This window comes from Equus caballus, chromosome 13 (assembly GCF_041296265.1).
Source record: "Equus caballus isolate H_3958 breed thoroughbred chromosome 13, TB-T2T, whole genome shotgun sequence".
Taxonomy (NCBI): Eukaryota; Metazoa; Chordata; class Mammalia; order Perissodactyla; family Equidae; genus Equus; species Equus caballus.
Window position 1 is genome coordinate 818121 of NC_091696.1, and position 24196 is coordinate 842316.

At 52.5% G+C, this 24196-nt stretch overlaps 1 protein-coding gene across 3 annotated transcripts in view; it reads right to left on the minus strand.

Moving 5' to 3' along the window:
• The window catches only part of C13H7orf50 (chromosome 13 C7orf50 homolog), a 149394-nt gene that overhangs the window by 107141 nt on the left and 18057 nt on the right, over positions 1 to 24196 (minus strand). The window contains exon 1 of one of the 3 annotated variants that reach the window (XM_070231345.1): positions 22838 to 22999. The exons of the other annotated variants lie outside the window; for them this stretch is intronic. Coding sequence (XP_070087446.1) covers positions 22838 to 22975 — 138 coding nt within the window. The 5' untranslated portion in view covers positions 22976 to 22999. Of the gene's footprint in view, positions 1 to 22837; positions 23000 to 24196 lie in introns of those variants that run through there. 3 annotated transcript variants of the gene reach the window in all.

Sequence of the window (24196 nt, forward strand, 5' to 3'; positions counted from 1 at the left end):
TCACCCCTCAGTAAAACCAAAGGCGTATTTCAAAGCCCACCCCCGCTCCATGCCCCTGTTTTTAAAAGTTCAGTCAGGCACAGGCTAGAAATCAGACATGACGCTCGTAACATGAGACACAGAATTAGAAACTGCAGTAGGGAAAAAGGACAGCAAGTTCCCCCTTGCCTCAAAACAGAGTCTGGAGGAGAGAGACCCCCTCTTCACGGCTGGGCCTGAAAACAGGGAAAAGGGATGTGAACGTGGGGAGACAGGGCGGGAAGATGGATGGAGGGCTTTGGGGGCTGTTTACTGGGCCTGGCTCCCTCCCTGCCCTGGAGCGACCACACGGACTGGGCACTGCAACCCCGTGCATCCCGAATCTCCTACGGCCCCAGAAGAGCATCTCGTGGCTGGGGGTCCTGTCGGGACCTGCTTCCTTGGCTGCCTCCTTTGGTCACTTGGGTTCTGGGAGGGTCCCGCACTCCATGGGGACACTTCCATAAACGGTCACTCAAGGATGGAGCCGCTCCTCACCCAGCGCCCTGTCAAGCTGAGCAGTTCATTCCCCACAAACACCTAAAAACATCTGGGGCTTCCTGCTTCCCTTATGCTCCAGAAATATATACTTCTGCCTTAAAAATTCTTAAGTATAGGGGGCCAGCCCGGTGGCACAGCAGTTAAGTTCACATGTTCCACTTCGGCAGCCCAGGGTTCACTGGGTACAAACCCCGCACCAGTCATCAAGCCACACTGTGGTGACGTCCCCCATAAAATAGAGGAAGACTGGCACGGATGTTAGCTCAGTGACAATCTTCCTCAGCAAAAAGAGAAAGATTAGCAACAGATGTTAGCTCAGGGCCACTCTTCCCCACAAGAAAAAAAAAAATTCTTAAGTATACTTTCATCTGCCAGTAATGACTATAGGCAAATGGAAGAAAACATTAAGAACGAATTTTCTGCAAATAATTTATCCTGGGGAAATGACGTGCCTGCTGGAATTAAATAAATCCGGTCCTTTCAGATTAAGCTGGATGGGCTCTGAGCCTGAAATACAGCAGGATGAGGCATAGGAGTGGCGTCTGGCCCCCTGAGGGCCCCTTGCAGCCAGTGGCCCGGGGGAGCCGGGGGTGCAGCAGCTCCTGGGCCACAGCACTCTGAGTCATTCAGTCCCCAATCTCTGCAGAGCCACACACTACTCCAGCAAAGGCCCTGCTCCGACATGGGCGCGCCAGGTCTGCATTTGGAAAGTACAATTCCCCTTGTTTTTCTTGAATAAATTTCTGTTTTCTTTTCAAAACCAAAGTTCCATAAGGTTGTATAAACCTTAGCTCAGCTCTGATTTTCAGACCCCTTAGGACAAATCATAGTGTGGGAGTCGTGGGTGTGTGAGGGTGTGTGTTTGTTTTCAGGGAGGGAATGTGGGCGCAGTAAGAAAGAGAAAATGCACGTCTGAATTTCTTTCTTACAAAATACAGCCTACAGGGAAACTCAATTCACATGCACGGGAATATCTCTAACCTCCACCCCAGCTACAAATTCATGCTCCCTCTTCAGACATGCTGGCGGCACCCATGCACCAGAGGGACGAGGATGAGCGCGCCTGGTGGTGCATGGGTCCAGCACCAGCACCGGCCCCGCAGACACCGGAATCCAGCTGCTGAGCGACACCTGCTTCTTACCCTGGCCGGGGCTGAGCTCAGCTCTGAGAACACCGACCAGAGCAGGGCCCCGGCAAAGCAAGATGCAGCCCAGGCTCCAGGGCCAGGAGTGACGCACAGCCACGACCCAGGCAGAATGCAAACTCGTGCCTGAGGACAGCCGCCAGGTGCCAGGCCACTCTGTGGGGGCAGGGGACTCCGAAGTAGGAACCTCCAGCCCTGCGTGCATGGGTGCACACACACATGCACACTCACGCATGTGCATGCACAATCATACGTACATGCTCACACTCACCTGCTCGCACACACACACTCCCTGTGCATCACCCACGTCTGGCCAGACCTGGGGTCCCCAGGGCCGCCCTGTGGAGCACTCCACCTGCGCAATCTGGCGAGGCGGGCAGACACCTCCATACACACTCCATGCCATTGAGACAGGCACTCAAGTGGCACCAAAACAAAACACATGGAAAGCCACGTCTCTGGTCCTCAGGAACGGTGCTCCGTTAGCCTCACTGGAAACACCGTATTGTCACCGAGGGGCCACACCCCAGATTCCCGGCACTTCACAACTGACTGTGAACCAGTGGTTAAGGGTAATGACAAAAGCACAGGCTAACTGGGTGGCAAAAAGCAAGTGTCCACGCTGGGCCAGGGCGAACGTGTCACCCTCTGGGCTGCAGGTTCCTTCAGGTGAAAGTGTAAAAGCAGAAGGAGCTGTTCTCGAAAAACCACCATCCGGGCTTGACGGTGGAACACCACAATTCATTACGTCCATTTAAAGGAAAAACCGCAGTGATCAGGCGTCATCGACAGTCAGAAGGACACTTGAGCACACAAAAATGTGGTCATCTCGGAATACCTGTGGTTGAGAAGCTGTCAGCACACAAAGCATCCTTTATTTGCATTTCAATTTCCCAGGTTCATCAGACGTTTGCTGATGAAACTACTGAGGAAGCCCGACTTCCTGACGAGACTAAAGACTCAGGAAGTTCAGAGCACTTTTCATTTACTCCTTAATTAAAAAACAAACCACAGACAGCATGGATGGACCTGGAGGGTGTTGTGCTGAGCGAAACAAGCCAGACAGACAAAGACAAACACCAGATGATTTCACTCACATGTGGAAGATAAGCACACACGGACAAAGAGAACAGTTCAGTGGTTACCGGGGGAAGGGGGCAGGGGGTGGGCACAGGGGGTGGAGGGGGGCACCTATGTGGTGACAGGCCACTAATAACGTACAACTGAAATTTTCCAGTGTTGTAAACTATTATGGGCTCAATAAAAAAACAGAGCAATGTTGACTGAGTGCCTACCATAGCTAGGCACCCCGCCACGCTGTGCACGTGCTCATGGACTCCTCCTGGTGCCTGAGACGGGTCCGTGCTCATGTCCACTTCACCGGTGTGACGCTGGGGCAGAGGGGTCACCCTGCCTCGGGCCACAGAGCTAGTAAGGGGGAGCAGGAAGCTTCCGTGGGGTTCTGACTCCACAGCCAGCACTCTGCTAAGGATCTACTGGTTTTTATGGTCGTAACAAAAACAGAGACTAGGGGCCGGCTCCGTGGCCAAGTGGTTAAGTTCGCGCGCTCCACTGCAGTGGCCCAGGGTTCGGATCCTGGGCGCAGACATGGCACCGCTCGTCAGGCCACGTTGAGGCGGCATCCCACATCCCACAACTAGAAGGACCTGCAACTAAGATATACAACTATGTACAGGGGGGTTTGGGGAGATAAAGCAGGGGAAAAAGAAACAAAAAAGAAGAAGATTGGCAACGGTTGTTAGCTCAGGTGCCAATTTTTAAAAAAAAAACAAAACAGAGACTAGTCCATAGAATTGCTCACTCTCAACAAATGTAGAAACTCACTCAAATGAGCTTCTACGCCACCTACACAAATGGTAACCCCTCCCTCCCAAAAGGACATGTGTGAGCACACACATTACTAGTTCTAACCGCCACGGAGTCACACCAGCTGTCACCTATCAGGCATTGCCTGGAGCAGGTGCCATACGTTACCTCGTGGCACCCCAGGGCGACCCGTGCGGTACGCACCTACAGCTCTCCTGACAGTCTCAGAGAGAAATGGGGCCCAGACACCACGCCCAGCTCCCCATTAAGCCCAGCTCTACCGGCCCAAGGCCGTGATGCGAAGCACCACCCTCAGCCCTCCTGGAACGCACCAAGGCTCCTCCCTGAGCTGGAAAGTGGGCAGTGGAGCCCAGGCCCCCGACAGGCTCTCCCCCAGGGACCCTTCTTCTTTTGGGAACAGAGCCCCCAGGTTTTCATCGGGCTCTTGGCTGCCCAACTGGAGATCAGTCCCAGACCTCGTCTGCAGTCACATCCAGGCGGACATCTGAGGCAGGGCCAGCAGGTGTGAGCCGAGGGCACGTCTGCAGCTTCTGGGTCAGCTCTGAGCAACGCAGCCACTGGTCCTCACCCTGTCTGTCCCCTGGCCCAGAACTAAAACGCCAGCATGAGGGTGGGCTCCCACGGACCCGCCAGCTGTGACCACACCCCAGGGGGTGGCAGAATAGTAAGACGTGAGGAGCCCGGTCCATGGAGGACCATGAAGCAGAGCTGCCAGGCCCCTCACCCCGGGACTGCGAAATAAACTTCCACCCTACCTAGGGCACCGAATTCTGGGATCCCCGGGTTGTGGCAGTTGGCCTGAACCCTAACTGATGCATGTCGGGCATCTGGCACACTCCTGGTCGTGGCACCTCCACACTCGTTCCAGACTGCTGATGTCCCACAGTCACACTACAGGTCTGCCCCGAACCGCACCGGGTATGGGCCTGGTTACTGTCACCTCGGACTCCAGGCCGGGTGGCTCTGGCTTTAGGTGGCAGCTGTGCTGAGCCCCGAAGATTGTGCAGGACTCTGCCATGAAAATAGGCTTTGGGGAGGCAAAGCCAGCATCGTTCAGACCAAACCTGAAGGCCAACGGTGGGCCAGGACTCAGCCTCCTATCTATGAGCACAAAATAAGGGCTGTCCACACCCAAGAAGCCAACGGCCTCTGACGTGTGCGCGTGTGCTCGACAGCCACGCTTCCCAACCACGCTCAGACGTGCATTCGCGCAAACTGAGCCCGGTTTCCTCCAAGCGCGTGGAAGTGTGTGCCCGAGAGGGGACAGTGCAGCTCAGATGGAAAAAGGCCACCCTGAGCCACTGAGACTCACCATTCCTTCGGTAGATGCTGTTTATGCTCCTAACAGCAGGAGACATGAGCTCTGTGCCTGGGAAAACCATCTTCAAAGCAACAACTGTTTTCCCAGCTGTGAACACTCCATCCTGGGAAATCTTTTCATACCACTACAAAAATAATTTTGAAAAGACTGAACAAATATTCAGCCTAATCTGCCCACTCTGGTATGCCAGACCCCAAACTGGACAACTTTCTTGCACACGCGGTCTGATGAGCCAGCAACTAATATGCCCTAGCAACATTAGCGGACATTATAATGAAATAAGCTTTCTTAAATAAATGTGGTGTCAACCCACTTAAGTGGGAATAATAAACTCAGTGGCTTCCGCTGAGCAGCCAGGAAGTGGAGACGGTCTCAGCAGGAGGAGGGCAGAGACAGGAAGTGGTCCACTTCGGCGTGTCCTATTTGATTAACACGTCCCAGCCCATGGATGGAGAGGTGACACAGCTACAACAGGGGAACGGCATCACGGCAGCTGGGAAGGAACACGACACTCGCAAATAAGCTCTCGGCACCTCGGGGGCAAAACTTCCCAGAGGCTTCAAAATATCCCATTGATACTGTGACCAATAATGTCACGAGAGTGACTACAGGACCTCCCATTCTGAAGCCACGAAGAGAAAACACAGGCCACTGAAAGGGAGATTCGCTCGGGAGACCCAGGCTCCCAGCCGGTTCTGCCATCGGCACAGAAGGGGACAGTCCCAGCCCCTGGCCGCCCACGCCTCGGGACAGGAGTGACAACCTGGGCCTCCAGGAACATGACAGAAGGATGTGGCGGCCGACCCCACGTGGCCAGTTGAAGGATGGTTCCGTCTTCAAAATGGCGAAAGGACTAAACCACGGTGGCGTTTACTCACTAGACGCCTGTGACACAGCGACTGTGAACGCCTGGGAGCCAGTCACAGGGTCAGACATTCGGGAAAACCCGCAAATATGCTCATGTCCCAAACATTTCCCTCGCTAAACTTTTCCACGTTTTCCCTGTTTTTCACGATGGTGTGTTTCCTTTCATAAAGGGGGAGCTACGTTTTTAAAAATGAAATTAAGAACGAAGTGCGCATGAAGAGTTCGACTGAGCCTGAAAGAGACGTCCTCACACATGGGCTGGGAAGGGACACACAAAAGGGGAGGCGGAACTGGGGGCCTTCCTTTCTTACGCTTCCCATGCTGTTCATCCGCTAAATAAACAGGCAGAGCATGTCAGGGCGCATCACGTGCGCTGCTTTGGGAACAAGCTGTGTCCATCGTCCCTGTCCCTGGACGCTGCTCGCACGCCGCCCTCAGGCCACAGGAGCCGAGCCCCGGAGGCCTCGCAGGCCGTGCGGCCACAGCACAGACGTGGGCACTCAGCCCCGGGGGACACAACTGGGACCTCTGTGGACAGACAGGTGCATGGGTTCTTTGCACAGACACCAAGGTGCGTCCGGGCATCAGCGGATAATCGGACCACAGCCAGAAGGGTGACCCCCAAAATGAGTCAGTCCAGAAATGGTTTGGGGGGCTTCCTGCATCCCAGGCGGGCCAGGATGGGCAGGTTGATGAGCGAGCAGAGCCGCCTGCTGCCCACCCATGAGGACACGAGGCCCAGGGTGGAGGGGGCTGGCAGGGAGCGGGGCCAGCAGGGGGCTGGAGGCCAAGAAGGCGCGGATGGCCTTCTGCTGGCAGCGGGGACGGATAGGTCCACCCGCACACCAGAGCTGGTGCTCCAGCCGAGCGAGCGAGGAAGACAGCAGAGAGGCAGGCGGGCAGTGTGGCCACCTCGGTGAGGTGCAGAGGCCTGGAGTGGGCGGTGGCGGCAGCCGCAGGATGTACCTTGAAGGAGAGGAGACAGGGCTGCCCGGGGAGGAGAATGTGGAAAAGGACCAGAGAAGACTCCTCCACCGGGCGCGGGGTCCACAGTGGGCTCCCAAACGAGTTCGCCCAACACCTGGGGGCTGCGAGCCCTCCCTCCACCCACGGGCAGCCGGACTGAGGGAACAGACAAGACGCGGGAGCCCGGCACAGAGCGCCGCCACGGATGGCGGAGGAGAGCGTGTGCACGCCACGTGCAGAAGGGACCCGGAGCGGAACATGAGGGCAGCGCCTGCCCTGCCTCTGCCTCTGTCTCTGCCCTGCCGCCCCCAGCTCAGCTCCGACTGCAGGGGAGGCGGCCGGGTGCTGGAGAAGGCAGCCAGACACCCTCCCTCATAGGCCGCAGGAGCAGGACGGCGGGAAACACCCAGCTGGGGACAAAAGCCAGTGGTGGCCTCGAGAGCACGATGTCCACCCCTGGGTGCGACCTGCCCTCTCCCAGCGCCCGCCACCGGCAGCTCGCCTAGAGTGGGTGTGGGGCCCAGTGAGGGTCCCTCACCGGCACACAGCACTCCAGAGGCATGAACACGGCCCGTCCTCCAAGAGCAAGACAGTGACTACTGCCCCAGAACTGCCACTCAGGTGCGGGGACGGTGCAGGACCACTGAGCTGCCTGCCATCGCCCCATCCTCCCCACAACCCGTGAGACAGTGCCCTCCTCCCCGCTCCAGCGAGAGCAAGACTGCGGTGAAGTCCTGTGCGTCCAGCTCAGCTATTTGTCCCATGACCCCAGGCTGCCCGCGACTGGAGACACGCTCAGAAATCCGAGTCTCTGGGCAGAGCTACTGCAGAAAGCTGTCGCCTTTTTCTGACCAAAACACACAACCGTGAGGCCGAGCTGACAACTTCTTCCCGGAATCCTATCAGGGGCCCAGATGGGGGTCTCCCGACCACAAGAGCCTCTGTGGCTGACAGGCCCTGGGGCTGCGGTGAAGATCCACCCTGGCACGGGCCTCGTCCCTGGACTCGTGCCCTGGAGGGGAACCGGCTGCTCCGGGTGAGAGGCCTCGGACAGAGACGCCGTGTGGTCACTTGATGCTGTCGTGTGCTCTACAGAATTCTCGTGGAAGGAAGACACAAAGACTTTATTCATTCCTCATCTCTTCCCCAGCTCAGCTCTCCACTGAAAGAACACTGAAGAGACACGGGACTAGTTCAGAGCTCTCAGACGCCTGACAACCCCCAGCAACCACTCCCGGCACCAACGCTCCTTTTCCTTCAACGCTTCCCGCCTCAGCTTAGACGACGACCGTCTCATCCCTCACAATTTGTCTGCAGAAATACCATCAGGAGGCCGACCTGTCCCCTTGTGCCGGGGTCCCGGTGCTGACAGGTGGATTCCTCCCCTCCGCCAGCCTCTCTGGTCGGCGGTTGGCAGCCCCAGGACACGGGCACAGACGGAGGCAGATCCCACAGAGGCTCCTCCCCGAGCCGGGGCGCAGCGACATCCGCAGGCCGTCCCCTCCTTCCTTCCCGCTTAACCGGCCCAGCCTTTCTGGGGCCTGTCGAAGCCTTCAGTCTGATGTGCTGCTTCACTCAACGCATCCAGGTGTGGCTCTGTCTGTCTTTATTCTGTTTGGGACTGCACACGCTCCTTCAACACACGCAGGCTTCAATTTCACAAGTTTCTCACCAATTTTTTCCTCGAATGCCATCTTTCTTCCCTCTTCTGTATTCTCTCCTTACTCCTATTGAATAGGAGCCGGTCTTCCATCTCTCTCCCGATGTCGTCTCTCCCCTCCCTGCGCACCTTGGGGGGCGTCTCCTCGCCCCGCCTTCCAGCTCCCGGTGCTCCGTTCAGCCACGACCAGCCCACTGTTTCACTTGCAGCTCAGTTTTTGCTTTCTGTGACCACATTTTTACTTTCAGTATTTCGGTTTGATTCCTTTCCAAGTCTACCTATTTGTTCTCACGTTGGAGGGATAAAGGAAAGCACGCTGATTCTCCCTTTTCTCCTCCAAACGCCTTAAACACATGGAAAGTCCTGCAGGTTTTCTGACCCGAGGTTCTTATGAATTGTCGCCTGCCTCACCTGCTGACTGTCACGATGGTTTTCTCCTCTCGTGGACTGCACTTTTCCCCCTGAAAAAAAGCCTTTCAGGGAGCTGTCCTCCTTGGGAGCCCCTGTGGGGTGGCAGTGCGTCTGTCTCTGCTGGCGAGTCCGTGACTTCCAGTGGCCCGAACAAATCAGCATGTGAACTTCTTGGCGGGTGCTCCCTGTCGCAGGCTCGTGCAAATTCGGGTCTGGCGGCGACCCATGCTGTAGGCTTGGAAGTCTGATTCTACGTGAATGCTCTTTGTTCCCACACCCGGCTTCCCGCTATGTCCCTCCAGGGGGTAGGACTTTCTAATTCACATTTGAAGGACGAGTGGCTCTCGGCTTTGGGGGCAGGAGCTCAGTTCCAGCTTTGGGGGCAGGAGCTCAGTTCCAGCGTCTGGGGCGTCTGACGTTGCCATGTCGTTGCTAAAACACCAGCCTTGATAGTGGACACTCGGCTTTGATGCCTTTGGGACTACAGCTCCAGCTTTGCTCACCGGTCTGGCTTCGAGTCTCTTCTTTATTTCTTGCATTCTTCTTGCTTTTGAGCTAGCTGCGTCACACGATTGTGTTGTCATATCTCTTCCAGTATTTTTAAGTGTTTGAAGGAGAAGAGAGTATTGCCCATGTCAACCAACCCACCATACTGACAGAAGTTCTCCATATATGTATTATTTAAACTTTTAAAATGAGCTTTTCTTTCTTACTTTAAAATAACTTAGGCTGAAAATCATGAGCCTACAGGTCACCCTGGGAATGTGACAAACACACACGGCACTGGAGGCCTTCTCTGGTTTTTCCCACTCGGCTATTAATACCCATAGGGCACGTTCCCAGTTCATTTTCCTAACGATTACCATTAACACATCATTTGACCTCCGGTCCCACAACCACCCCTGAGCACAGTGAGTGTAGTTTCCAGGTGTGAAAACAGAAGGTTCCAATGATTTGACACAGTCATGCTGGTGTGAACGTCAGAGCCCGGATCAGAGCTGAGGACCACGGGTCTTTCCACCCCACTGGCCCCTAAATCAGAACCCACTTCACGGTTCCCATTCGCAACTACATCTCGGGGCCCAGAGCTTTAACTGTTGGTGCAGACAGACATCTCCGTCCACCAGGCAGCCACTTCCCTCCTCACCTTCATCGGAGGGGACTCTAACCCGCCCATCCGTTCCCCAACTGCCACTGAGAGTGATGCACGACACGCAGCGCTACCCCAGGGGGCCTGCGTCCGTGGGGCATAGAGACATAAACGAGCAAGAACGACCCAGTGCGGCGAGCGCTGGACGCCCTCTCCCTGGCCCTCTGCATCCCGGCCCGGAGGCCAAGCGAAAGGAACCACCCACCAGAGAGGCGACCTGGGCTGCCAAAGACGCCTAGAAAACAAGAGAAGCTCAAGCAGCAGGCAAGAGCCAGTCTGTGGGAGGATGTCCACCCAAAAGTGGTACGTGCCTAGTGATCCCCATGCAGCTGTTGTCAGCTTCCCACCGAAATACCTTCAGAGACACTAGAAACAAAGGAGGCACATCACCAGCAAAAGCTAAGCTAAACCATCTGCTGGCAGAGGCGAGGGGGGTGGGGAGACGATGACACATGGGGTCCCGGACCACACCTCCTCCAGTTGGAGGGGATGGAGCAGGGCTCTGCGCTCACAAGGCAGCCCACGACCTGCAGGATATGCCACCAGCCAGCAAGGGGCCTCCCCCTGCCCAAGTCGCTCTAACAGAAAACTGAGAAGCTGACCCTCAGCTGGCAGGGTTCTGGTTTTCCAAGGCAGCCAGAGGACGCTTTGCTGCACCGCCCCCTTTCCATAATGACCTGAGAAACATGACTCCTAGGGGGTAAAGGGCAGGAGCAGAGGCCTGGGGAGGCTGGGCGGTGGGCAGTGGGCCCTGCAGCCTGGTAGGACCATCTGTACAGAGGCCTGGGGGGCCAGTGAGAGCCAGGAGGAAGCCAGGAGGAAGCGGACGGCCCTGCAGCCAAGGGGGGATGGGGGGGCCTGTTTGTTTAGGGCAAAAGCCATAAACAAAAATAACCCAACTGGAAAAGTATCTGAAACATCAAGGAAAGTGTGTTTTCAAATCAACATAAAGAAGACAGACTTTGCAACAGAACTGGTAAAAGATGTACGGGCAATTCACAAAAGAAAACAAGTGACCAATATGTGCACGGACACTGACTGCCCACAGTGGTCATCAAAGAAGCTGAAATTAAAGCAGCCAGGGGCAATCTCTTTCTCTCTGTCATAGTGGAAAACATGAAAAAAAATTACAGTACCCAGCGCTGGGGCAGGTACCCTCATACACGGAAAAGACAATAAATCCAATGTAAAAATATTGAGAAGGCATCCTCCAAAATATTAACTGCAGGGCCATCTCAGGGTGGCAGAATTAGTCCTTCTGGTTTCTCTGCATGTTTTTCTGTATTTTCTCTTTTGCTTTTTTACATCGGTCATGTATAACTCAGGAAAAATAATCAACAGGGTTTTTCTTAAAATTACATTTGCTGAGCTATTTTCTGCTGACCACAAGGAAGCACAGCTCACAAACATCTCCCGGGCTGACCGCAGCGGCAATTAAAGCATTAGCTACGGACATGAGGACAGCTGGATTTGGGGGGGCCGGGGGAGCAGATCCTGTTTTCTTTGGCCTAGAATGAGGACTGCCAGATCTCCATGGCAGCAGAGAAAACTAATCAGCTTCCAACTTTTCTGCAATTCTTCAGAGTTGACAAATGAGCTGAGAAAACCCGTTTTAGGGACTGGGAGGCGCACGTGCTCATGGCTGGTCTGTGACCAGCTGGGTGGCCGGCACAGCCACCTCTGTAAAGCTCCTGGAGAAGAGACAGGACGTCACACACAGGCGGGGCGGACATGGGCCACGTCAAACTCGGACCCAGCCGGGCAGCCCCACCATGAAGCCAGGAAAATTCCCCACTGCCGGCCCGCCAGGCAGAGTCTAGAATTGATAAAACCGACAGCATGTATCGTCGAGCCCCAGAAAAGTGAGAGTTAGCTTCTGCCTCTCCTCATTCCTGGGACACTTCTGGCTGTCTTCTTCAAAACGTGAGCACCGTGATCAGAATGACTAAAATAAAAACTAGGGAAGCACCAAACGCTGGGGAAGATGCGGAGAGGCTGCATCTCTCCATCTCTCCTGCGAGGACGGTGCCAGCGTGACCTGGGGCGGCCGCTCTAGAAAACCGTTTGGCAGCTTCTCAGGAAACTAAACACACCGACCGAAGCGCCAGCAATCAGACTCCCAGGCATTCGCCCCAAGAAGTGAAGACTGACACCCCTGGATGTTCCCAGCAGCTTCGGTGGTAAAAGCAAAGACCTCAGAAGAACCCAAATGCCCTTCATCCAGCGGGGGAACGGCTACAGGGGTGCACGAGGGAGCCGTGTGGTGGCGGAACCCCTCTGCCTCCTGACTGTAGGGCTGGACACAGAACTCTCCATCTGTGATGAAGCTGCACAGAGTGACACGCGAGCAAGCGCGTGTAGAACCAGTGACATCCGAATGGGCTGTGGGGCTGCACCAGGGTCCATTTTCTGGTTACGATACCACAGCCTACCATCAGTGGGGGCACACGGGACATTTTCTGCAACTTACTATGCATCTACGATTATTTCAAAAATGAACTTTCTTTAAGAAAACATGACTGTGAGTACCCCGATGGCACAGTTCCTACCGGGCCCTCCACATGAAGGCCACCATCCAGTGACATATTACCTGAGATGCTATGAACCCACCTCGTCCAGCTGCCCGGGAGCTGCTGCAGGCAGGAAACGGCGCCCCCACATGCGGGCCAGTGCAAAGCCCAGCGCTCAGAAGACTTGTGCTCAGCAAGAGGCCCGGGAGGACCTGTTTCTATTGTGCTGAGAGAACCCCACAGTGTGATCAGACACGCCACAGGGACGCAAAGCAATGGAGGAGGATCTGGAGTGCGGGCCAGCGCTTGCACCCCGCCCAGAGGAGCCCGCTGTGCGCCCCTAAAACACCCCGCCTGCCCCAGCCTGAGCATTTCCAGGAACAGAGAGACTCACACCCTCTTTTTAGTGACAGCTCCGGTTTTTAGCAGCGCCACCTCACTGGAAGCCAGCACCTCCCCTTGTGCTTTCTACTCCTTGCCCCACTCTGGCCTCTAAGAGAGGGGGCAGTGCAGAGCCCCCCACGACTGGATCAGCCCCCGGAAGGCCACAGGCGGCGTCAGGGACTCACTGCACAGCTACCTCCACCCGTGAGGTCAGCTCCTGTTCAGTGGTGCTCGGGACACCTGGTCCCCACCCCCCCGAGGAGGCTGAGCAGCACAGATGCCCCAGCACACTAGCGACAGCTCTGTCTCTCTGCTGCACCACCAGCCTCAATCCCGGGACAGGGCTCCGTCTGGGAGCTCCAGTCAGGGCTTCCGTGCTCCATGGGTCTGTGCTCGCTCGTCCCAGCAAGCCGCAGCCAGGAGTTCGGTCAGTAGCTCCCAGGAGACAGAAGAGCCAGGCCGGGGGACTCAGACGGCTGGAGGGCCCACACTCAGGCTCTGCACCGTCGGGGCCTGTGTTCCGGGCAAGCACGTAGTGTCCAAGCTCAGAATAAGTGGAACACGGGCACAAATCTCTTGGTGCTTCAACTTCCCATCTCCACAGACACTAATTTTATATTTCAAATGCTCTTGCTGCCGGCTCAGATGCCGTGCTCTTTTTCTCATTAGCCCTCTGTGCAGCGGTGCCCATGGCAACCTGCCCCATCGCAGCAATGACACAGCCCCCATTAGCTCCCTCCGTATGCCCAGAGTCCGGCCACTCTTCCAGGGACCACAGCGCTGGGGCAGAGCCACAGCCTAGACACAGGCCTCGCTGACCTCTGCTCGAAGTGCAATCCTGGGCCTCCTTTCCATGCAGGGAGGAGGGCCAGGGCTTGGGCAGAAGCACCTGCAGCCTGCGAGGCTGGACCTCAGTGAGGGGGTCTGCTCTGGAGAGGGGGAGGGTTTCAGACAGGGCCAGCAGGTGGGAGGCCACACCCCTCCTGCTGCGTGAGCAGCGGGAACTCCGTGCCAGCTTTGGTGGGCGAGATTGTTCAGAGAAGGGCAACGTAAAAAAGAGCCCCTGGGCCAAATCCCCCACGCCAGCCGATTTTGGCAAATAAACTTCATCTGGACACGGCCACGTCCATTCGTTTAAATACTGTCTGTGGCTGCTCTGCTCTGCAAGGGCTGCGGTGGGCAGGGTGACAGAGACCTCGCGGACGAGCCCCTGAGATGGTTTCCAGCTGGCCCCTGAAAGAAGAAACTCACCAAACCCTGATGTGATTTAATCCAAATCTCTGGTGATGGGGAGAGGATGGTGACCAAAATGCAGAAACCAATCATCTTCATAAAGCATCAAAGAGATGGCCACAGAGTGGGCAGTCGCCAGGTCCAAACTGAGGGGTACCCAGAAGCTGGAGCCAGAAACCCACCAGGACACGGGGGCCATTCCGACCTGAGGGATGTGCAGGAGGCAGAAGTTTGGACTCTTGGCTCCGGGGGCCTCACAGGGCAACAGGATGGAAGGCCCCGCGGTGGCCAGCCTGACGGGACAGCTGCCGCACATTCAGCCTGAGCCGGGAGGGGGCCGCCCGGATCTCCTCAGCCCTTCCAAGCACTCTGCAAAGACGAGCCATCTGCGTTGCTCTCACATACACCACACGCGTGTACACACACAACGTATGTCTACACGGGGGGCAGTCAAAACACGAAAACTGACGCTTTGGTGGAATCACTTCCGAGTCTCCAGATTCTTCAGAAACGCTCACCTCTTGAGATAAAGATCCAGAAGGATGCGACTGATTTTATAACAAATCTTTACTGGTTCTCAGGGGGAGAAGCACTGTTTGTGTTTAATCACTCTTGGATGTTGCATTTTACCAAGTGCTTTCCGGGCACGGACGGAGTTGAAGCCCGCCCCTGATGCAGGCCCCCTCCATCCTGGCAGACATGCCCAGCCCAAGGCCCGGCCAGCTGCCCGGCTCCCTGCACGCGGCAGTCCAAGCACTGTCTGCTACTCAGTGCAAGGGCGGATCAGTGCGCGACACCAACCACTCCCAGGTCAGGACCACCCGTTGCTGGGTTTCTTCATGTTTTGTGGGATTTTTCGACTCAGAAAACGACTGTTGTGATTATAACCCAGACGTCAAGCCACGTGGAGGTCACCATGGCCCTACCTGATATCAAGTAAAACTAACAGACCTGCTATTTTTTTTTGCTACAAGTTATATGCTGGAGAAGCCAACGCAAAATGCTACAAACCAGAGGACGTCCTGAAGCGCCCTCGTCTCTGTCTCCTCCCCCATAAAACAAAGATCATCTCGCCTTATTCGCCTTTTGTCATAAAACTGAAGGACTCGCTCAGCAAGTTATTAGACTCCAATGGAATAAATATACAATTAACACTCCGTAACCTGGTATATATTAAAACATACAAGTTTATGCAACATTAAATAAAATATTTATTTTTAGCAGCACAAAAACCCCAACTTCTAATAAATATTTGCCACACAAGTTAAATGCCCTAACTTGATCTCAGGGAGCTGCTGCTAAATTTTATCTGCTATAGAAAAGTTAGGTTCAGAGTCAACATGGAGGGCCGGCCCAGTGACATAGTGGTCAAGTTCACGCGCTCCACTTAGGTGGCCTGGGGTTCATGGATTTGGATTCTGGGTGTGGACCTACGCACTGCTCATCAAGCCATGCTGTGGCGGCATCCCACACACAAAATAAAGGAGGATGGGCAAGGCTGTTAGCTCAGCAACAATCTTCCTCACCAAAAAAATCCACAAAAAACAAAACAATGAGTCAACATGGAGAACCTGAGAAAACAAGGAGTACAAGAAAAATTAAAAGGTTAGCCAGGCCAAGAACAGTGATTTTGGAGACAAATTTGGGGCAGAAAGAATTTGCCCAGAAGGGGAGTTGGGACACACCACATAACTGCGTTAGGACCGAGAGGAAGGCCAGAGCTGGGAACCAAATCCCTCAGAAATTTTCCACTATGGGAGGATAACACGACCACAGCTCCTTACAGACCAGCTTTTATCACCAAGTCGTATCTTAATGTTTTACACACAAACAGACGAATGAAGTCTACCCTATGTTTGCTGTAGGAACACCGTCTGGGTCGCTTACTCACTGAGAAGCATGTAAGATCTCTTCAGAGAGAACAGTGAAATTTCACTGAATGACACAGAAACCGCCTCAATAAATCACAAGGGGTTTTTCATGAAACCTGAAAGCTGATTCCGAAATTCATACAAATAAGAAAATCCATGGCGATGGCCGAGAATACTGTCCCAAAAAACCATGAGGAAGCACTTAGCCTACTAGATGTTAAAACGTATTTTTTAAAAAACTAAAGTATTAAGTACTGTGGCAAGGAGCAAGATAAATACATTATGGTATAACAAGATAATGGAATATTATTGACTCCTACACAGAACAGGCTATTCCAACAAGGATTCTGAGACGATTCAATAGGAAAGAATAGTCTTTTCCATAAGCGGTGCTGTGACAACTGGACACTCACTCGCACAAGAATGAAGCTGGACCCTTACCTCACGCCACACACAAAAGTTAACTCAAAATGGATCAGAGAATGTCATTCTTAGAGAAGACAGCAAAAGCACAGGCGACAAAAGAAAAAACAGATAAATTAGACTCATCAAAAGTAAAAATGTTTGTGCTTCTAAGGACATCATCAAGAAAGTAAAAAGACAATGCACAGAATGGGAGAAAATGTTTGAAAGTTATATATCTGACAAAAGAGTTATATCTAGAATTTGTAAGAACTCGTACAACTCAATAAAGACACAAATCTAAAAATGGACAAAGGGTTTGAACAGATATCTCTCCAAAGAAAATATACAAATGGCTAACAAGCACATGAAAAGATGCTTGACATTATCAGCCACGGGGGAAATGCCAATCAAAACCACAGCGAGACACCAATTCACACCCTCTGGGATGGCTGGAAGCAAAAAGACCGATGATAGTGCTGGCGAGGACGTGAAGAAAGTGGAACCCTATGCACGGCTGTAATGGCGTGAAATGTAAACTAGCACAGACGCGGTGGAAAACAGTTTGGTGGGTCCTCAAGAAACTGAATACAGAACTACCATATGATCCAGCAATTTCACCCCTAGGTATACAGGAGTTGAAAACAGGTATTTAATGCAAACTGGCGCACGGATGTTCATACAAGCCCTATTCACAACAGCCAGGAGGTGGAAACAAACTGAGGAATAATTAAACAAAATGTGGTATGTTCATACAAGGGAATACTATTCAGCAATAAAAAGGAATGAAGCACTGACACCTGCTACAACATGGGCGAATCTCAAAAACACGATGCTGAGTGAGAGAAGTCAGACACAAAAGGTCACATATGGTATGACTCTTTTTATATGAAATTTCCAGAATAGGTAACCCACAGAGACAGAAATCAAATAGGCGGTTGCCAGGCACTGGGGGGAGGGGGGATGGGGAGTGACGGCTGAATGGGTACAGGTTCCCGTCTGGGGTGACGAAAATGTTTTGGAACTAGACAGATGGTTACGCAATGTGGTGGATGTAATAAATGCTACTTTAAAGTGGTTAATTTTACATTATGTGACTTTCACCTCAACTAAAAGAAAGTTATGTACAAAATCTTGCACTACTAGATCCAGGGGCTTCTTATATTCCCGCTGAGGGAGGTGTGTTTAAGGAGCGTGCCCGGCGCCACCAGGAGCTGTCGCTGCTGATGCGTGTTCGATGTTCATGGCTTCCCTGCGCAATCGGCTCCCATCAGAGTTCTGGGCATTTAACTCAGTTCACCACACCCTACTGAATTCAGCCTACGTTACTACTGCTGTACCTGTCTTTGTGCATCGACAATCTCCACTTCAGTTTTTCAAAATATAAACTAAATCTCCAGCACTTTAAAAAACAGAACTACCCTGAAAAAGACACGTGATTATCTTCTTTAGAAAATGATTCTCTCAGTTATCAGTTTGGATAAATGAATGGATGATAGATTCACAATGAGGCAAAAAGAAGCTAGAAAAAGACATTTCTACTCTTACAAATCAGCAATAAAAAGGCAAACAACCCAGTTCAAAAATGCACAGTGGATCTGAACAGACATTTCTCCAAAGATATACAAACAGCCTATAAGCACTTTGAAAGATGTTCAATATCTTTGTCACCAGGGAAATGCAAATCAAAGCTACAGTGAGATACCTCTTCACGTAGATTAGAATGGCCATAATCAAAAAGATGTACAATATATAACAGGTATTGGCAAGGATGTAGAGAAAATACGACCAAGAAATTCCACTTTCAGGAATATAAAAATGAAAATAGGTTTTCATAGCAGCATTATTCATAATATCCAAAGGGTGGAAACAACCCAAATGTCCATCAACTGATGAATGGATAAAAGAGATGTGGTATGTCCATACAATGGAATACTATTCAGTAATAAAAAAGGATTAACTACTGATAGATGCTGCAGCACGGATGAACACTGAAAACATTAAGTGAAAGAAGACAGTCATAAAAGAACACAGATTGCACGATTCCACTTACGTGAAATGTCTAAAGCAAAATCCATGGAGACACAAAGGAGATTTGGGTTGCCTAGGGTCAGGGGGGTTGGGGAAAAATGGGGAATGACTGCTAGTGGGTAGGGGGTTTCTTTTAGGATGATAAAAATGTTCTAAAATAGACTGGGGTGACAGCTGCACAATTCTGTTAAGATTCTAAGAACCACTGAATTGCAGGCCTTAAATAAGTGAACAGCACAGCACATGAATCATATCTCAATAAAGATATTAGGCCCCCTTCCAAAACAATGAATGGATCTAGACAAGCCTGTGCTGGTGACGTCCTAACCAGACAACCAAACTCCCGAGGACAGTCCCTGTGTGCCCCTCAAGATGCGACACGGTGTCTGGCACACCACAGGCGCTCGAGACATATTTGTTTCTTGATTAAAAGAAGAAAAGAATACATAACCAAAAACGAAGGTACAAAAAATAGGTATTTTGAACATTGAAAGGCTATGCAGTGTGCCCTAGGCAATACTTGGGTAAAAATCCCACGGTGACGTTTCTCTCCTATTCCGACCGGCACAGGGACAGTGCAGTGCTGACCGTGAGCACGTGGCCCTCATGCAACAGGACAGCTCCCGTGGAGGACAAGAGCCTCCTGTGTTCACGGAGCGGGAGGGGAACACGGCCGGGCTGCTGCAGAAGCGGTGGCCGAGCTCGGCACTCCTCGGAAACCAGCCCACGGGGCGCGTCACTGGCCAGCCTGAAGCCTGCCCCCCGGCGCAGGGTGGGGAATGTATTCTCAGGAAATATCTAATGTGATGAACAGGTGACACGCACAGAGAACACTCACCAAAGACTGCTCTCAACACTGAAATTTAAACAAAAACAAACCTAGGTGATTTGAGAAGGAAACGAAGACTGGACCGGAACACACATCTAGAACAGACCCCGCTCCATCCTCTGAGGGGGCCTCACAGCAAGGAGCACAGCCCGTGCCCAGCCCTCGCTCCCAACACCATCTTCCAACAGAGGAACCGGAGGAAGGCTGACTCAGGGGCTGAGCAGGTGACACACAAAATGATCCGGGACCATCTCGTGACGCCAAAAAGGAAGGAAGTATTCAAACGACAAAACGAGGGGGCACGTCAAGGGGACGCAGAGCCAACTGGGGGCCCCCAACGGCCGAGGCTGGAACACACAGCAATAAATCAATGCAGCCGTTCTGGGCTGAGGCCAGAAAATAAACCTCCACGAGCCCACGCTGATGTGAAGACAAAGTGATGCGAAGAGGAACAAATGCTTAAGGGGAAAACAGACAGCTCTCTCGCAGAGAAGCATCCCAAGTGACTCTGGAGACGCTCTGCCCCCGTGGAGGCGCAGCCCCCGTGAAGCTGTGCACAGTACGAATCGGGGGAAAGAGGAACTTGGTGAAGAAACCGAACACACCCAGCTCAGCCAGGTGGTCGAGGTCAACGGCATCACGATAGGGCTCATGGACAGCATGCCCCCGAGACAGGACGAGATGAGAATGGTCCTTCACCACCGTGGTCCTCCTCAAACCCCCAACCACGAGAAGACCCTCAGACAAACCCAAACGGGAGGCATTCCACAAAATAGCTGATGAGCGCTCCTCAAAATGATCAAGGTCACCAAGAGGAAAGGACCGTGAGCCTGTCACAGCCAGAGGAGGCCGGGAGACAGGACGAGTCAATGTCATGCGGACCCTGGGTGGGCTCCAGAACAGGAAAAGGACATTAGGAAAACACTACGGTCACTGAGGTGAAGTGTGAACTCCGATGCCCCAACCTCAGCCACCGGCTGTGACGAATGCATCTCAGGGAGCCCGGGGCGGGAGCACAGAGCAGTGGGGGCTCCACCATCTACAGAAACGCTCTGTCCACCCTGTAACTTCCCTGTAAATCTGAAGTTATCTGATGAGAAAGGTAACACAGGGAACGGTTTCGCTTATGTAAAGTCCAAAAACAGGCAACGTGAATCTATGGCGTTAGACGTGCCAGGATGGGGGAGCCATCGGGAAAGGGAGGGACTGGGAGGGGCAGCGGCTTCTCGTGGGGACCGGTGGCTTCCACTGACTGATCTGGTAACGCTGGCACGTCACTTTGTGAAATTCAACCAACTGTGCCCTTGTCATGGGTGCACTTTTCGATCTGTGTATCTCAACAAAAGCTACCAAAAAAAAAAAAAAAAAGAGAGAGAGAGAGAGAGACTAGGCTTCTCTTTAATGTGGGAGGTTCTCCAAAATATATATTAAGTAAAGAAGAGTAAGGTGCAGAACAGCACGCTATCATTTGTGTAAACACACAGACTCGCACACATGTGCACACAGACAGATGTGCACATGCACAGAAAGATCTCTGGAAAGGGACATAAGAAACCTAGAAAAGTGGGAGGAAAGCTAAGAAAGAGGTAGGAGTCTGCTCCAGTGGAGAACGGGGCTGCGGGGGGCTGCCGGGGGCTGCCTGATGTTACCTTTGGTTTCTTTTGAATTTTGTATCACGTCCTGCATTACCTAATCAAAACATAAATATTTTTAAAGCACCGTACACAAAAAGAGAAAAACAGATCACTTGGTAGAATAGAAGGCGGACCCCAGAAAATTTAGAGAAGGACTAAAATTTTTTAAAAGGATAGCATGTTCAAGAAATGAGATGGGACAACTGCATCTTTCTTTTAGAAAACAATGAAGTCAGATTCCACCTCACATAAAACACAAATATAAATTTCAATCAGTTAAAATATATATAAAAATCAAAACTACAAAATTTAGAGAAAAACATATAAGAAAACATGTTTATACTTAATTGTGGAAGAGAGAAGAATTTAAGGAAAAACAAAAACAAAAACAGACACCATCAAGAGAAAGAGTGACAGAGCCGTCTGCCATCATCAAGTCAAAAGACAAGAAACAAACCTGGACAAAGTACATGCTGTATATGCACAAGAAAAATCCTTTAAAAGGCAACTAATTCAACAGAAAAATAGGTAAAAGATGCGATGAGGAAATTCATGAGAGAAAGATAAACGCTTAATAAAAAATGTAAACTGTCTCGGCTACACTAGTGATCAGGAAAGTCTAAACGAAAACCAGGACTACTCTTTGCCCACCAGATCAGCGAAAACAGCAGACGCCTAACAGCAGTGCGGGCCGCAACGGAGGAAACGAACACTGGGGGCCTTTCAGGCCGGAGGTATTAAACTTTGACGTACAGACCCCCCAACCTGCCATTGCATTGCTGGGCGTGTCTCCTGGAAAAACAGTCACACATTGATGCACACCGACACTGGCACCACTTCCTGGGCAAATGCTGGCAGCGAGGTAACTGCCCGTTAACAAGGATGCTGCACGAACCGAGTACGCCCATCAGTGGAATGTTACGTAGGAGTTAAAACGAGTGAGGCAGCTCCAGGACACAGAGACTCGAAACGGCACGTTCACAAATAGTACAAACCATGAAAGAAAAATTGATAAATTGGACTTTCTCAAAATTCAAAACTTGTGCTCTTTGAAAGCCCCTGTGGAGAAAATGCAAAGACCACATGACTGGGAGAAAATATACGTATGAAACAAAAATCTGATAAAGGACTTGTATCCAGAACATACAGCAAACCCACAAAACTCAATAATGAGAAAACAAGCCTGTGAACATGGGGAACAGAGCTGAACAGACACTTCACCAAAGATAACGCACAAGCGGCCAAAAGGCATGAGAGACGCTCACCATTAGGCATCAGGGAGATGCCCAGAGGAAATGCAAGAAATGATGACTGAAACACGTACGGCTACTCTCAGCCACTTATACCTCAACGGGCTGTTCTTAAAAACCACACAGACAATAAGACACGACCACACCCACGGCAGTGGCCACAATTAAAAACACTGACAATACCAAGTGTTGACAAACAGCTGGAGCACCTGGAACCCTCAGCTGCTGGTGGGAATGCACAAGGGTGCAGCCACTTTGGGAAACAGCTTAGCAGGTTCTTTTTTTAAAGACTGGTGCCTGAGCTGACATCTGCTGCCAATCTTCTTTTTTCTTCTTCTCCTCCCCAAAGGCCCCCAGTACGTAGTTGTATATTTTAGTTGGGGGTCCTTCTGGCTGTGCTGTGTGGGACACCGCCTCAGCGTGGCCCAATGAGTGTTGCCATGTCCACACCCAGGATCCGAACCAGCAAACTCTGGGCCACCCAAGCAGAGCGCATAAACCCAACCACTTGGCCACAGGGCCGGCCCCACTTAGCAATTTCTTAAAAAGTAAACACGTGCTTCCCGTACAATCCATCCCAGTCCAAGAGAAATGAAAACGCAGAGCCTTGTACACAAATGTTCACAGCCTATTCATAAGAGCCCCAAACTGGAGACAACCCAAATGTCCAAGAACTGGTGGAAACAGAAACAAACGTATGATAAACCCAGTGGGCTATTACTCAGCCTTGAAAAGGAACGAAGATGGCAGAGGCAAGAAGAGAGCCAGCGAAGACAGAGACAGAAGAGGGGCCCCGGGCCTCCTACCAACAGCACGGGCTCAGGGGGGTCGCTGGCGTCTCTGGTCTCAGGTCTCCTGTACGTGAGATGGCTACTCAGGGCTTGAACCCCTCTCAGCCGCACGAGCCTATCAGTTATAACTCCAGTTACTTGACAACCCAGCATTCAGTAGCCACAAAGGAAGAAACAAAAACAGTGGCAGAGGGAATTTCTGCTAAGAAAACAATTCAGGCTCCCAGGGAGCTGTCTGCAGAGATCAGCGACCCCTCACCCCTACCAATTTAACGAGAAAAAAAATCCGCTGCTGGACCAGTCATATTTCTTGAGGCAAAATACCATTGGGATGAAGTATTTTGGCTCTGAGCAAATTCTCAAGGCCATAAAGCTCACAGCCTCATTTGATGGTTTTATAAAGCGCTCGTGGGCGTAATGCCCATGTAATTCGTATCTGATTTCCAAGATGACAACGGGAGGAAAAACAATAACGGTCCATACTGAGTAGCGTGGCTTCCTCTCCATAGGAACAGCCTCCGTGACCCTGGGAGAGCTGGCCACGCAAAGCACTGGCCTCCTGCAGCCCCGCCATCCACTGGCCACGTTTCAGCAAAGCCCTGAAAACACTCGGGGAGCACGAGGCTACACGGGGGACTTGGGGACTGAGCAGCTTAGGGACAGCACACAGCATATCCTGAAGGAAAAAAGGGTTCCTCTCCTTCGGAGGCTCCCTGTCACTGTGCACTCCAGACTGTCACTCCTATGGCAGGACAGTCTGGCCCACACATCCGCGGTCTCTCCATCAACACCATCAGCATCCACAGTGCTGAGAGCAGATGCCAAAACAGAGCTGGCACGGTCCCTACATGGTGCTTGGCAACGTGGACACCACACACAGCTGAGCCACCCACGCCCAGACGACCCCCAGCCCAGCGACACCAAGGGACTCGGGGCAGGTGACAGCCTCTGTGTGCTCAGAAAGGTACAGAGACCAGGAACCCAGGTGTGAGTCTCTTCTCCGTCACCAGCTGGCCAGGTGACCGTGCGGCCGACCCCGCCTCTCTGGTCGGCTCGCGGTGAAGCTGGCATGGCACCTGCACCTCGGCCCCCCGGCATCTCAGGGCTGCGGGGAATCCAGCGTGGAGGTGCTTTTGTAAACAGAAAAGTGCTTTGCAAACCTAAGGGATTCTTCTCGACGGGACGTGGTGAGAGGAGTTCTGCAGGCCGCAGGGGACTAGGAGGGGGCCCGCTGCACCCCGGCCCGCCCCACCCCGTCGCCAGGCAGCCAGGGTCGTATTTACAGCAGCAGAGAGGCAGCCAGCTCCCCCGAGGTGCCCTCCAGAGCCTGCAGACACCCCACTGGCTGTGGTGTGACAGCTGTCTTGACACCGT